A 12,653-nucleotide genomic window follows, 5' to 3' on the forward strand; every position below is an offset into this window, starting at 1 on the left:
TGTTTTTCGATATGCGGGCCTCTCACTGTTGTGGCCTCTCCCGTTGCGGAGCACAGGCTCCGGACGCGCAGGCCCAGCGGCCACGGCTCACGGGCCCAGCCGCTCCGCGGCATGCGGGATCTTCCCGGACCGGGGCACGAACCCGTGTCCCCTGCATCGGCAGGCGGGCTCTCAACCACTGCACCACCAGGGAAGCCCTAGCTCAGAGTTTTGAACCTGCATCTGAGCGAGCTACACGTATGAGAAATGTTAGCAGTTTCACCTTTATTTTACACTTAATGTACAGTTAGAGGACAAGACCTCCCACCCCTGAAGACTTGGTAACAGTTAAGTTTTGGCTCTGGAATTCTTAGGAGAGAAATAGGAAAAAATCACCAACATGCTTGGTTGGCCGTGAGTTTGGGGTGAGGTAATCCTAGGATCCTTGAATTCCCTTTTTCCAAAATATGGAAAATGAGTGGTTGTCACTGGTGATGGCATAGTTGTCGCCGCTCCAGAATAAGGAGGGAGAAAGTTGTTCTATGACACATCAGTGTCCTGGGCTCAGTCAGAGTGACCTTGTCCCCAGAGTGGGCTCAGAGCCCCCAGTTTGCAGATAAGGCTGTGATTGCCCCCCCTCCCTCCCTCCCTCCCTCCCTCCCTCCCTCACTTCATCCCTCCCTACCTTCCACTAAATATTAAGCATTTACTGTGAGCTGGCACTGTGCTGATCCCTGGGATGCAGAGGGACTGAGGTGTGGACCCTGTCTCCACTGAGGAGCTGACAGTCTGGCAGGGGAGGCCCCTACATGGACCAGCCACTGAATGCAGAAATAAGCACAGGAAGCGTTGCTGATCCGGAGGAGGGAGTGGCAAACTGTTCAGAAAATCTCCACGGGGATGGCCGCAGTCCTGCGAGGGTTTGAGGATGCGTGAGAGCCCACTGAGCACGGGAGCATCGAGGTGCTCTGGAGGCAAAGGGCAAAGAGCATGTGCCCAGGAGCAGCGGGAGACAGTGGGGAGCGGGCCTCATCAGAGACTTGGAGCCTCGGCATCCCCTCTGCGGCAGGCGTGGCTCTGGTGGAGGCTGGGGAGTTCATCCAGGACTCCGAGAAGTGGCCCTGATGTTCCAAGTGGGAGATGACGTGAGCTGGAGAGCCAGAGAGGAGGGGTGTGTTTAGCTCTTGAAGAAGCCAAATCTACCAGGCGTGGTGACTGAGGGTGAGGGAAGGGAGGAGTTAGGGGTGACTCCCAGGTTTTTGGCCAAAACCTCTGGGTGGAGGGGGAGGAAGCCGGACCGGCCCCCAGCCGGTTGGTTCCCAGCCCAGGCGTGGGATGCAGAGCTTCCTCTCTTAGCTGCTGGGCTGTGAGGGAGGTAACGTGGCCTGTGTAGCGTGAGCGGCTCTGGCCTGAGAGCCCAGTGATGCTGACTGTGCTGCTCTGCCTGGAAGAGTAGAGAAGAAATGGCCCCTAATTAAGGGGCAGGAGGGGCGGGGGCTGTGCTGCCAGCAGCAGTCAGGGGTGGTGTTCTTTTTCTTTCTTTTTTTTTTTTTTTTCACTTCTGTTTACTCATGGGAGAAAAGAAGCAAAGCTTTGAGAGCAGGGAACTTCAGAAAGGCAAAATATCTCTGATTACTGTGGGAGCTAGAGAGAGCTTTTGCTGGAAAACTCAGAAGGCTGGCTGCAGAGGGAGAGCCCCGCTGGGGAGCGGGGAGTCTGGCAGGAAGCCCGGGAAGGTTTGAGCACCAGAGTGAGATTCAATGATTTATTAATTAAAAAAAAAAAAGACATTCTAATCAGTCTTCTTATAATCAGACAGACTAGCTTCTTTGTGATCAGAGCTAAAATGATGAAAAAATACCAAATTGGACCTTATCATTCAATTTTTTAGAAGGATACTATTACATAGTATCAGTTCAGGTTGTTCAAACGTCACTATTTTTTTTTAATTTAAAAAATCATCTTTGCTAATGACAAAGGGGTAGCAGAGAACTTGGTTTGACTGAACAGTCAGGGTGGAACACCCACAGGAAACCCAGTAGAATGTGCATGAGGCATGTCTCACCTCTTTGGAGGGGCTCTTGTTGTGGGATCCCTGGAGCCTCAACAGGCCCATGAGAGAATTCAGAGGGTCAGTGAACTTGGATGGGAAAAAAGTTGCATCTTTACTTTGACCAAGTTCTAATAAATTTTGTTTTTATTATGAATGAAGTATTCAGAACACAATAGTATTAGCAATGTTTGTTACCATTAGAAATCACAGCTCTTTTCATATTGCATTATAATTGTGGCAGATATCTGAAAATGTCATTTATGCTTATCACTACTTTGGATTTATAGTGGTTTTTAGATCCACCACTGTGTGACAAGATAACGGTGCCTTATTGAACAAGTACATCCATTACTATATTACAAATTTTTTTTTAATATGGGTAACTGTACTTCAGTATAATTGGCTTTCTTTTTACTCCTATGCATTGTGTCTCCATGCATTTAAAAACATTATTATGCACAGGTTTCATCAGCTTCACAACTGAACAAAGAGATCCGTGGCACATGAAAGGTTAATAATCCCTGGCTAAGATCCTGTAGTTGTGACATGAGACCTCCACCTGGTGGCAGCATACTCCTTAAAGGTTAAATCGATAATCAACATGGAAGAAACTTCTAAAATAACAGTGTATTTGAATATGGTTTTCAAACATTTTTGACCACAACCCACAGTGAGAAATAGGCTTTATATCATAACTCAGTACACTCATATCTAAGTTTCACAAAATAAGACTTAACTTTACCATGTGACACATTGATATTTTTTTTATCCTATTTCTCTTTCCTTAAAATAAAATGCTGGTTGCAGCTCACTAAACTGTAGTTCTGTGGGTGACATTGCACTGTTCGACATTGTAGGAGACCATTTTTCATTATACTTGATGATTTATTACCCAGGGAAGTTCACTTTCTTCTCCCCCAAAATACCCACACATTTTCAAGGACATAATGCTTACATTTTAAATATCTGTCAACAAATATGAGTGCATTTTTACACAGTACTTAAAAAATCGTTTATTATTGATATATAACATATATACAGGGAAACGAACTGAATCTTAATTGTATAACAAGACATAGAACATTCCCCAGTCAGTTTCTCCCTGAGCAATCACTGTGCTGATTTCTTTGACCATAGATTTAATTTTGCTTTTCTAGAACTTTATATAAATGGAATCATGCAGTACATATTTTAGCCTGGCTTTGCTCAGTGCAATGTTATTGATATTAGTCCATGTTGAGCAGATCAGTAGTTTGGTGAGGAGGGTTCCACTGCATGAATATACCACAATTTGTTTGTTCTCCTGGTGAGAGACTTTCGGGTTGTCTTCCATTTCGATTCTTGCAAATAAAACATCCACACACATTTGTGTACATTTCTTTGTGTGCACATATGTTTCGTCTCTCGCAGGTAGATACCTGAGGTGGAATTGCTGGCTCAGATGGTAAAATAAATAGGTGTTTAACTACAGGAAACGGACAGACATTTGCCAGGGTGGTTGAACCATTTTCCATTGCCACTAGCAGTGTGTGAGTTTGGGTCACTCCCCATCCTTACCAGCATTTGGTGTGCATCAGTCTTTTTCACTGCAGTCGTTGTGGTAGGTGTATAGTTGTATCTCTTGGCAGTGTTAATTTGTATTTGCTTGATAAGTGATGATGTTGTACACTTTTTTTCACGTGCCTATTCACCAGTTGTTTATCTTAATTGTGAAGTGTCTGTTCAAGCTTGTGTTGTTTTGTTTCTTTAACGTCAATTTGTAGAAGTATTTTTTACATATTTGGACACCAGTCCTTTATGTCAGACGTGTGCACTTATGAATATTTTCTCCCAGTTTATGGCATACATATCCATTTTATTAATGGTGTCTTTTGATGAGCAGAAGTTTTTAATTTTGATCAAGTCCAGCGTGCTGATTTTTTTCTTTTATAATTAGTGCTTTCTGGATCCTGTCTAAGAAATCTTTTTCTACCCCAAGTTTGGGAAGATAGATTTGGTTTTTTACGTTTAGGTCTGTGATTCATCTCAAATCAATTTCTGTGTACAGTGTGAGGTAGGTGTAGAGTTTCATTTTCTTTCCATATTATATCTGGTATTCTCACACTGTTTGTTGAAAAAATTATTTTTTCACCACTGAATTATAGCACAGAATTAAAAAAAAATGTTTAGCCAAAGAGGTACAAAAATGACTTTCCCTGCTGGCCATAAACCAACCAACGGTGCTTTTCTAAGTTAGTTCATCCACAGTTATCTTGAGATTCTCAGATTACTTTACTCATACGGTATGAGGGTTTATGAAGCTACACGTTTTTACAGGGTCTGTAGCCATGCCACAGAGCTGCTAGCTACATGTGGCTGTTTAAATTAGATTGAAATTAAATAAAATAAAAAGTTCAGCTTTTCAGTCACAATAGCCACATTTCAAGTGCACAGTAACCACATAAGGCTATTGGCTTCCCTATTGAACAGTGCAGAGAGAGAAGATTTCCATTTTTTCCAAAGTGCTAAACAGCACTAGCCTATCAAATAAGAAAGGAGACAGGCTTTGTACAGTTTTGTAGCATATTTTAATAAAACTCATGTATTTTTCATAACTGTCATTCAGCATCTACCTTCTGCTCTTTGGTTCTTTTTCATTTGTCCGTGCTTCTAGTTCTAGTCCAAGATGTACGGTCCCAGCCAATCCTTTTGTCTGTCTAAAAATGCAGTAACTTCTGTCTGTTCTCGCCTATCTGGAAGAAAGAATTCCCCTGGCCATCCATGGACTCATTCTTTTCTGGAGCCTACCTCGTACTGACCTATTTAACTTTTCTCAGTGTTTAATAGCCTTCCAACTGCTGCCAGATTTCTGGGCACCCTCCTTGAAGGTGAGGCCCAGAGAGAGATATTTTGTCTTTCCTATCCTGATTAAAATTAAATTTCTCCCTAGCATTTCTAGCATAAATGATAAACTTGCAAAAAGCATCGGGTTATGAGTTTTACCCTGCCCCATATTAACGTTTCTGTCAGTAGTGAACTTTGTTGCCATTTCATCATGAGCAACCACATAGGAATTTGTGAGATTTTCTCTCATTGTTTGCTGGGCGTGAGCTAACTCTGCCATTTATGTCTTTCAGTGTGGGAATTTTGCTGTCCTGGTGGATCTTCATATATCTCCGCAAGGTTCAAACAAAGATACCAGCTGGTTTTCTGAACAGAAGAAAGAGGTACCAGAAAACTTTCCACTATTTTTTAAAATTGAAGTATAGTTGATTTATGGTGTTTCAGTTGTACAACAAAGTGATTAAGTTATACATACAAACACCCCCCCAACACACACACGTATTCCTTTTCAGATTCTTTTCCGTTATAGGTTATTACATGATATTTTTTTAAATAAATTCTTTCAGGATTTGTTTATTTCATTAGTAGTGGAATTAGGGTTTTTTTTTTTTTTTTTTTTTTTCTTTTTTGGCTGCATTGGGTCTTTGTTGCTGTGTGCAGGCTTTCTCTAGTTGTGGTGAGCAGGGGCTATTCTTCGTTGCGGTGCACGGGCTTCTCATTGCAGTGGCTTCTCTTGTTGCGGAGCACAGGCTCTAGGAGCATGGGCTTCAGTAGTTGTGGCACTCGGGCTTCAGTAGTTGCAGCACAAGGGCTTCGGTAGTTGTGGCACTCGGGCTTCAGTAGTTGCAGCACAAGGGCTCAGTAGTTGTGGCACGCGGGCTTCAGTAGTTGCAGCACACGGGCTCAGTAGTTGTGGCACGTGGGCTCTAGAGCGCAGGCTCAGTAGCTGTGGCACACGGGCTTAGTTGCTCCGCGGCCTGTGGGATCTTCTTGGACCAGGGATTGAACCCATGTCCCCTGCTTGGCAGGCAGAGTCTTAATCACAGCATCACCAGGGAAGTCCTATTACATGACACTGAATATAGTTCCCTGTGCTGTCCTTAAAACTTTTCACTATTTTAAATGCAAGGAGCTACTCTTAAAAGGAATATTAGCTCTTTCTCCAGCTTTCATTTTCATTAGTGGACAATAAATCTTGAGTGCTATTTAATCCTTGAAAAACAGTTGTGTTCCCCACAACAGACATACACCTGCTTTTTTGTTTTGCTGTTTCTTCAGAAACGGACACATCTATCTATTTCCTTTGCTATTCTAGTATTTAAACCAGAAATTTCCTACCTCTTTGTTTGGGGGAAAGGGTTCTTTGTATTAGAAAAAGAAGAAGTTAAAGTGACTTTTCCAGGTAAGCAGGGATTGTAATCCTGACTGGCCGTAAAGGATGGGCTGAGCACCTGGAGCAGGTGTGGGGCTGACACAAAGCTGGTCTTGCTCACCTGTCTGAAATCCTCTCTGCACCGTGTGATCCTTTGACAAAGTGTAGAGATGGTTGATCATGGCCCTTCTCTCGCCGTGGCCAGTCACTAAGCTGATGCTCGGTCAAGTAAAGGAAGTGGTCATGTGACAGGGTGGCGATGTTGGACCTCCTGGGGCCCGAGGCTCCTTCTCTGCAGATGAAGGGGTTCTCCTAGACCCTGGCTGAGTCACTCCCGGCTCTCAGTTTCCGAGGTCCCCCCCCAGGTGCCGCTGTGGCAGAGGGTGAGAAGGTGCCTCTGGCTCTCATCACGTGCTTGGCTCCCTTCTCCAGATCCCTGCTTACAGGAGAGCAGGACGGTGCACCTGTGGCTTTCACATAACTTTACAAATGTTAGAGCACTTGGTGTCTTCCGTGATACTCGTTGGTCACAATAGCTTTTTAGAGCTAGAAATAAAAATACATTTTATTAAAAGGTAGTATATGGAGAAGAAACTAGTGATAGTGGTACTTTTTTATACCACTTTTTTATGCCTTTACTGCAATAACTGTTTTCAGTCAGCTTTTGGAGATAACTAGAAAAGAAATCTCCCAAAAGAAAATTTATAAGTGATACATTTTCAGTCAGGAGATAATAATATTATCAGGACTTTGTTGTCCTCATTTTGCGAAGGATACCCAATGGCCTGAAGCTGGAGCAAGAAGGCACAAGATTCTGTATGATGGGATTTTCGTTCAGGTAAATAGCCGTGCACCGTACTCTTCAGGGCTTAACGTTCGAAAGGCCAGCATCTCCTTCTACAACTCATCTTCACGTCATTCCAAGCTTTCTTTGGCTTCTCAACACACGTCCCTATGATTCAAAACAGTTAATTCGTTTCCCCACAGTGACTAATATGCACCCCAGGGGACCCCACCCAAAAAGTTTGATTTACATTAACAGCATCCTAGAATCCACCATTCCATTTTCCTCTATTCTCTCCCAGCTGTGCCACCGCGGCCTTAGACCTTTTTTGTTGATATTTAGTCAATTTTGCCAAGATTCAGTTGATTTGGAAGGCTTTACAATAAATCTTTGGTTATGTGACTCACTTCCTAGCCAAAGCGTAAGGCTAGAATTTTCCAGGGTGCCACAAGCAACTGTGCTACTCCACCTCGTACCTATGTCCGGGCAGCAGGGCGTGACTTAGCAAGATGCTCAGAGCACGATTAGACCTGCAGAGCTCCGATGCAGTGCCAGCAAGCTGAGTTTTCCTCTCAAAGCAAAGTAGATAGTTTGTGGCTTTTACTTGAAGTTGTTCCTTCCAAGTGTGTTCACTGACATTAAAATTGATCTGGGATAATTAGTGGTGTGTGTGCGTGTGTATAAGAAAGGAGAAAAGCTAGTTGAGGATATGACTTTAGCCTATGTTCAGTGTCCCAATGCTTTCATCTTTTTTTAATCATTAGATTATCTCAAGACTGGAATTTCATGAGCAATCAGTTCGATTGCATTTTAACAGTCGCTTTGCGTAGTGAAAGTCTTAAGAATATCCAGTTCCTTTTCTGGGAAAGTAACTAATTACATGTATTAAACATATGTTTATTTTGAGTCCAGCATGAGTAGTCTTTGTACCCAAACAGTTGAACTCAAACTGTTCTGTTTGTAAACCTGGGGAAGCACACATGAACCCCTGTTAGCCTGGAGATGTTGGGTGCATCTCTCTCTTGCTCCTTGATTGGAACTTGGTCTTCTTGCCACCCCTCCCATTTAGCTGGGAATTTGTCTTTTCTCGCCTTGCTCTGGTTCTGAAGAGAACACGTCGCCAAGTGCAGTGTGGTTAGTTACTAGGGTATCTCGACCACAGCGCACACTATCTACCTTCCATTTGTCAAGCCTGACTCATGGAAGGAAAGCCCCGTAAGTATAGGGAGAGATTTTGTGTGTATGGGCCTTGGCTTTATTTTTGTCATACTATTTTTAGTTCTGGCCTTATAGGGCATTTATGGCCAAATTTTAACAATCCTTGTTTCCATGTATGTCTTTCACATATTTTCTAGCTCAGTCATCGTTGAACCCTGCATGTGAAGCAAAATTCTTTAATTGTTAAAACAACAGTATGAGACAAGGCTGCCTTTCTGTTGCGTGAACAATGCCAAAACCCTAACTGTAAACGAATACGGCTGTATTCCACAAGGCACTGCATCTTTGGGCTGCAAAATGAGAACAAGGAGAGAGGAGACCAGTGTTTGTATTTTATCAGGAAACTCATGTTTGTCAGTTAAGTCAAGGGTTCGCTATACTGTTTGAGGAGTACACGTATTTGCAACGAAAGAAAAGTTTGGCTCTTGTTGCCCTTTGAAGCACCTTACAACTCTGTCCTCATTTTAATTTATGAAGATTCTAAGAGATCAACCTGAGATGGCATTGCCAGAAACCAGTGAAACAGGTTTGAGGTGACCTGGAAACTCTGAGCCTTCTGCAGAGTCCTTGGGAACTGAACCAGAATTACCCATCCTTACACATCAGTTCTTAATCTCAGTTAAGAAATTTAGATTTGTGGGCAATTTTTTCCATTCCCTACATCAGGTTAACATTTTTCTGGTAGTGTAGCTGGAATGTGCAGTGTCATCCCATTGTGTGGTTGGACTTTTAAAGTTTTGTTTTTCTTTTTATCAATAACACCGATACGTAAAACGGTAGCTCCAGAAATTTGCTAGTCATATGGGATGCTGACATTGAATTAAAACCCTGTGTTTCTGTTGCCTAATAAATATTAGTCTACTTTTGAGCAATATAAGAAGTTAAATTATTTTTACCATGAATAGGTGAACTTAGTACAGTTTTCACAAAAGCATATACAGTATCATCAACAAGTATGAGAAGAAAATCAGACTCCTGATTTCCAGTTCTCCATTCAACCCACCACTCAGTGCTATTCCTTTTTAGTAGATTTGTAAATCCCAGAAACTAATGAATTATGCTGGTTAGGTATTAAAAGTTTTTTGAACCAAGTTTGAAAAGTGGGAAATTTTTGTATGAAAATCACTGTCTCTAGTTCCTCCTAAACAAATTGGAAGATCTGGTATCACTGTGCCTTGTGTCCCCATATGAAAGCACGGGGGGCTGCCCCCTGTTGACTGCTTTGGGGTCAGGGTTCCCTCTGAGTGTTCCTTGGCTCCCAGCTTCTCCCGGTCCACAGTCCCCACCCAGTGGGCCTGGCTCTGGGGCTACCATCTCCATCCAGAGTTGGCTCTGTTTGACTTCTCTCTTCTGTTTGTCACAATCCCAGGGGTTGATATTTACACAAAAACAGTCTTTACCTCTCTGATTTTGTCACCTCATCGCCCTGATTTTTACATTGAAGTGTTTTTATCTTCCTTTTAGCAATGTGAAACTGAGGCAGAGAGAAATGAAATGTATTTCTTATATCACAGAGTAAGCCAACATCATGGTTTCAAGCAAAGCTCAGTGGCAAATTTAAATCTGCAGCATTATCCATGAGCACATATAAGATTCCTTTATTCATTCATAGCTAATTTAAAAAGCAAACGAAATGAAATGTTCGATTTTGGCTTTTAAATATGCATGATATTGACTTTTTTGGCATTGCATTAAATTAGAAAGTTATATCTAATTTTCTCATTTACTTTAGGAAGTCTGTTTACTGTTAAAAGAAACCATTGATTCAAGAGTGAAGGAATACTTAGGAGTTCGTAAACAGCACAGGCCGTCAAATACAGAATTCACAAGATCCAGTCCCTTGTCCTTAAAAGGTAGGAATGGAGTACTTTGATTCTGGATTAAATTTCTGCTTTGTAGAGATGGCAGTTATGTTTGACTCTGACTGTCACGTTAGTACAGTGATACATTTAAAAAAAATATGTTCTATTGAAGATGCTTTCATTAGGTAAAGAAAATTAACCAGAAAGCCCTGAAGGGCTTTTAATGGTAGGCAAAATACATAAAAATAGAAAATAAAACATTCCTAAGGAAGCTATAAATTCTTTAAAGGATTTTTTTTTTTGGACAAGTAGTCTTAAACTGGGTTTACGTTATCACTGACTTGATTTGGGGCTTTATGCTTTTCTAAATGCTTTCATTTATGTCACCCTATTTCAGAAGTTCTCACCTGGGGGTGCTTTTGCCCCAGGGGACATTTGGAAATGTCTGTGGCAGTCTGGGTTGTCATAGCCATGGCGGGGAGCTACTGGCATCTGGTGGGTAGAGGCCAGGGATGCCACTAAATATCCTACAGTGCCCAGGGCAGCTCCGCACAGCAAGACACTATCCCCCAAAATGTCAAGGGCACTGAGGTTGAAATATCCCACCCTGTTATCCTAATAACACTTGGAGAATGGTCATATCCTCGAGTTATGGGTGAAGAAGCTGAGGTTGTGAGATTAAGGGGGTTGCCCAAATAAAATATCATCTTTTCGAGGACAAAGATTATGTCATGTATCTGGCATCTTCCCTCCTCCTCTCCCTGCCCCCAGCACTTAGCTCAGTGCCTGATGCACAGATTCATATTCAGCATATTCAGGGATATGTTGAATATGGAGGAGGACCTGGGTGACAAGCAGCAGAAGCTGACCCCCCAGCCCAGCGTTCTCTCCACTCTGTCATTGTGGTGTTTTTAATTTTTTTATTTTAAGTTAGCATTTCACGGCACTCTTTGTAGTACACTTACAGTCAACCCATGTTAATCCTCAAAGGACAGCACTGTAGTGCTGTGAACTAGATTATGCTAATGCAACACCTCTTTAGGGAGAGAATGGTGTCACCTCCTCCCCTTTGAAGGCATACTTAATCTGCACTGTTTACTCGGGCAGGACTGATAAGTGGGCAGATAGGTTAAGTTTATTCAAACCGAAAGCCTCAGACAAATAGAATTTTCAGTCCAAACAATATTGTATTAGATGACGCTTGCTGGCATTTTGCTTAGTAATACTGTAAGTCGTCTTGAGAAAAGCCGTAGGAGCTTGCATCCTTTGTACTGTAGCAGACCTGGCTAGTGTCACTTTCTAACTGGTCTGGAAGGAAAAGGAGCAGAGAAAGTTCCAAGACCTCTGTCTCCACTGTGGTAGTGGCTTAGTCAGTCCAGATCCTCCACTGGCCCCTCCCCTGGCCTCCACTCCTACTGAGGGAAGAGCTAAATACTCACTTTCCCAGCCTCTCTCACAGGCAGGGAACACATGGTGTTCTGGCCCCAAGATGAAACCCAAAGCCTTTCTTGGGCTCACGTGGGCAAGAAGTTTGTTTTTAAACAGAAAAGTGATCTTACTGTACATACAATTTTGTAATCTATTTTTTTCCCACCTAACATAATATAAAAGTCCTTTGAAACACATACATCACCCTTTTTAAAATTTAATAGATGTGAAGTGGTATCACATTGTGGTTTGGGTTTGCATTTCTTTAATGATTAGCAATGTTGACCATTTTTTCATGTGCTTATTAACTGTTTGTGTATCTTGGGAGAAATGTCTGTTTATGTCCTTGGCCCATTTTTTAATTAGGTTGTTTGTTTATTTGTTTGAGTTGTAGGAATTCTTTACATATTCTGGATATTAATCTTTTATCAGATATGATTTGCAGATATTTTCTCCCTCCTGAGAGAAATGGAGAAAACAAAGCCTTTGACAATGTCCTTTGACACAAACGTTTTTAATTTTGATGTAGCCAGCTGATGTCATATCCAACAAATCATTGCTGGATTCAGTGTCATGAAGCTTTTCCCTAATTTTTTCTTCGAAGAGTTTTATAGACTTAGCTCTTACATTTAGGTCTTTGATTCATTTTGAGTTAATCTTTTATATGGTTTAAGTTAAGGGTCCAACTTTGTTCTTTCACATGTGGATATCCAGTTTTCCCAGTGCCATTTGTTGAAAAGCCTGTCCTTTGCCCCATTGAGTGGCCTTGGCACCATTATTAAAAATCATTTGGCCATAAATATGAGAGTCTATTTCTGGGCTCTCTCTTCTATTCCATTGGTCTGTATGTCTGTCTTTATGCCAATACCACACTGTATTGATTACCATAGCTTTGTAGTAGGTTTTGAAATTAGGAAGTGTGACTCTTCCAACTTTGTTCTTGTTTTTCCAGATTGTTTTGGCCATTCGGGGTCCACATCACTGTTTTTAATGACTGCATAGAATTCCATTGTATCCATAGTTTGATTTATCAGTGGGACATTTAGGTCGCATCTAATATTTTCACTGTTGTAAACAGTGGTACGGTGGACACCTTGATGATCTAGATATTTGCACACTTCAGTTTCTTTATAATATTTCTCTCTAATGTTCATACATTGTAAGAGCTCCTGAAGGATATTCAAGCTCTGTGTG

The 12,653-nt window shown here is 41.9% G+C and overlaps 1 protein-coding gene across 1 annotated transcript in view; it reads left to right on the forward strand.

The window, feature by feature from the left end:
• Positions 1-12,653, forward strand: part of SLX4IP (SLX4 interacting protein) — a 195,323-nt gene that overhangs the window by 113,953 nt on the left and 68,717 nt on the right. Inside the window, 2 exon segments of the mRNA XM_007101501.3 lie at positions 5,149-5,238; positions 9,962-10,082. Of these exon segments, the coding sequence (XP_007101563.1) occupies positions 5,149-5,238; positions 9,962-10,082 (211 nt within the window).

The sequence above is a fragment of the Physeter macrocephalus genome, chromosome 14 (assembly GCF_002837175.3).
Source record: "Physeter macrocephalus isolate SW-GA chromosome 14, ASM283717v5, whole genome shotgun sequence".
NCBI classification, from domain to species: Eukaryota; Metazoa; Chordata; class Mammalia; order Artiodactyla; family Physeteridae; genus Physeter; species Physeter macrocephalus.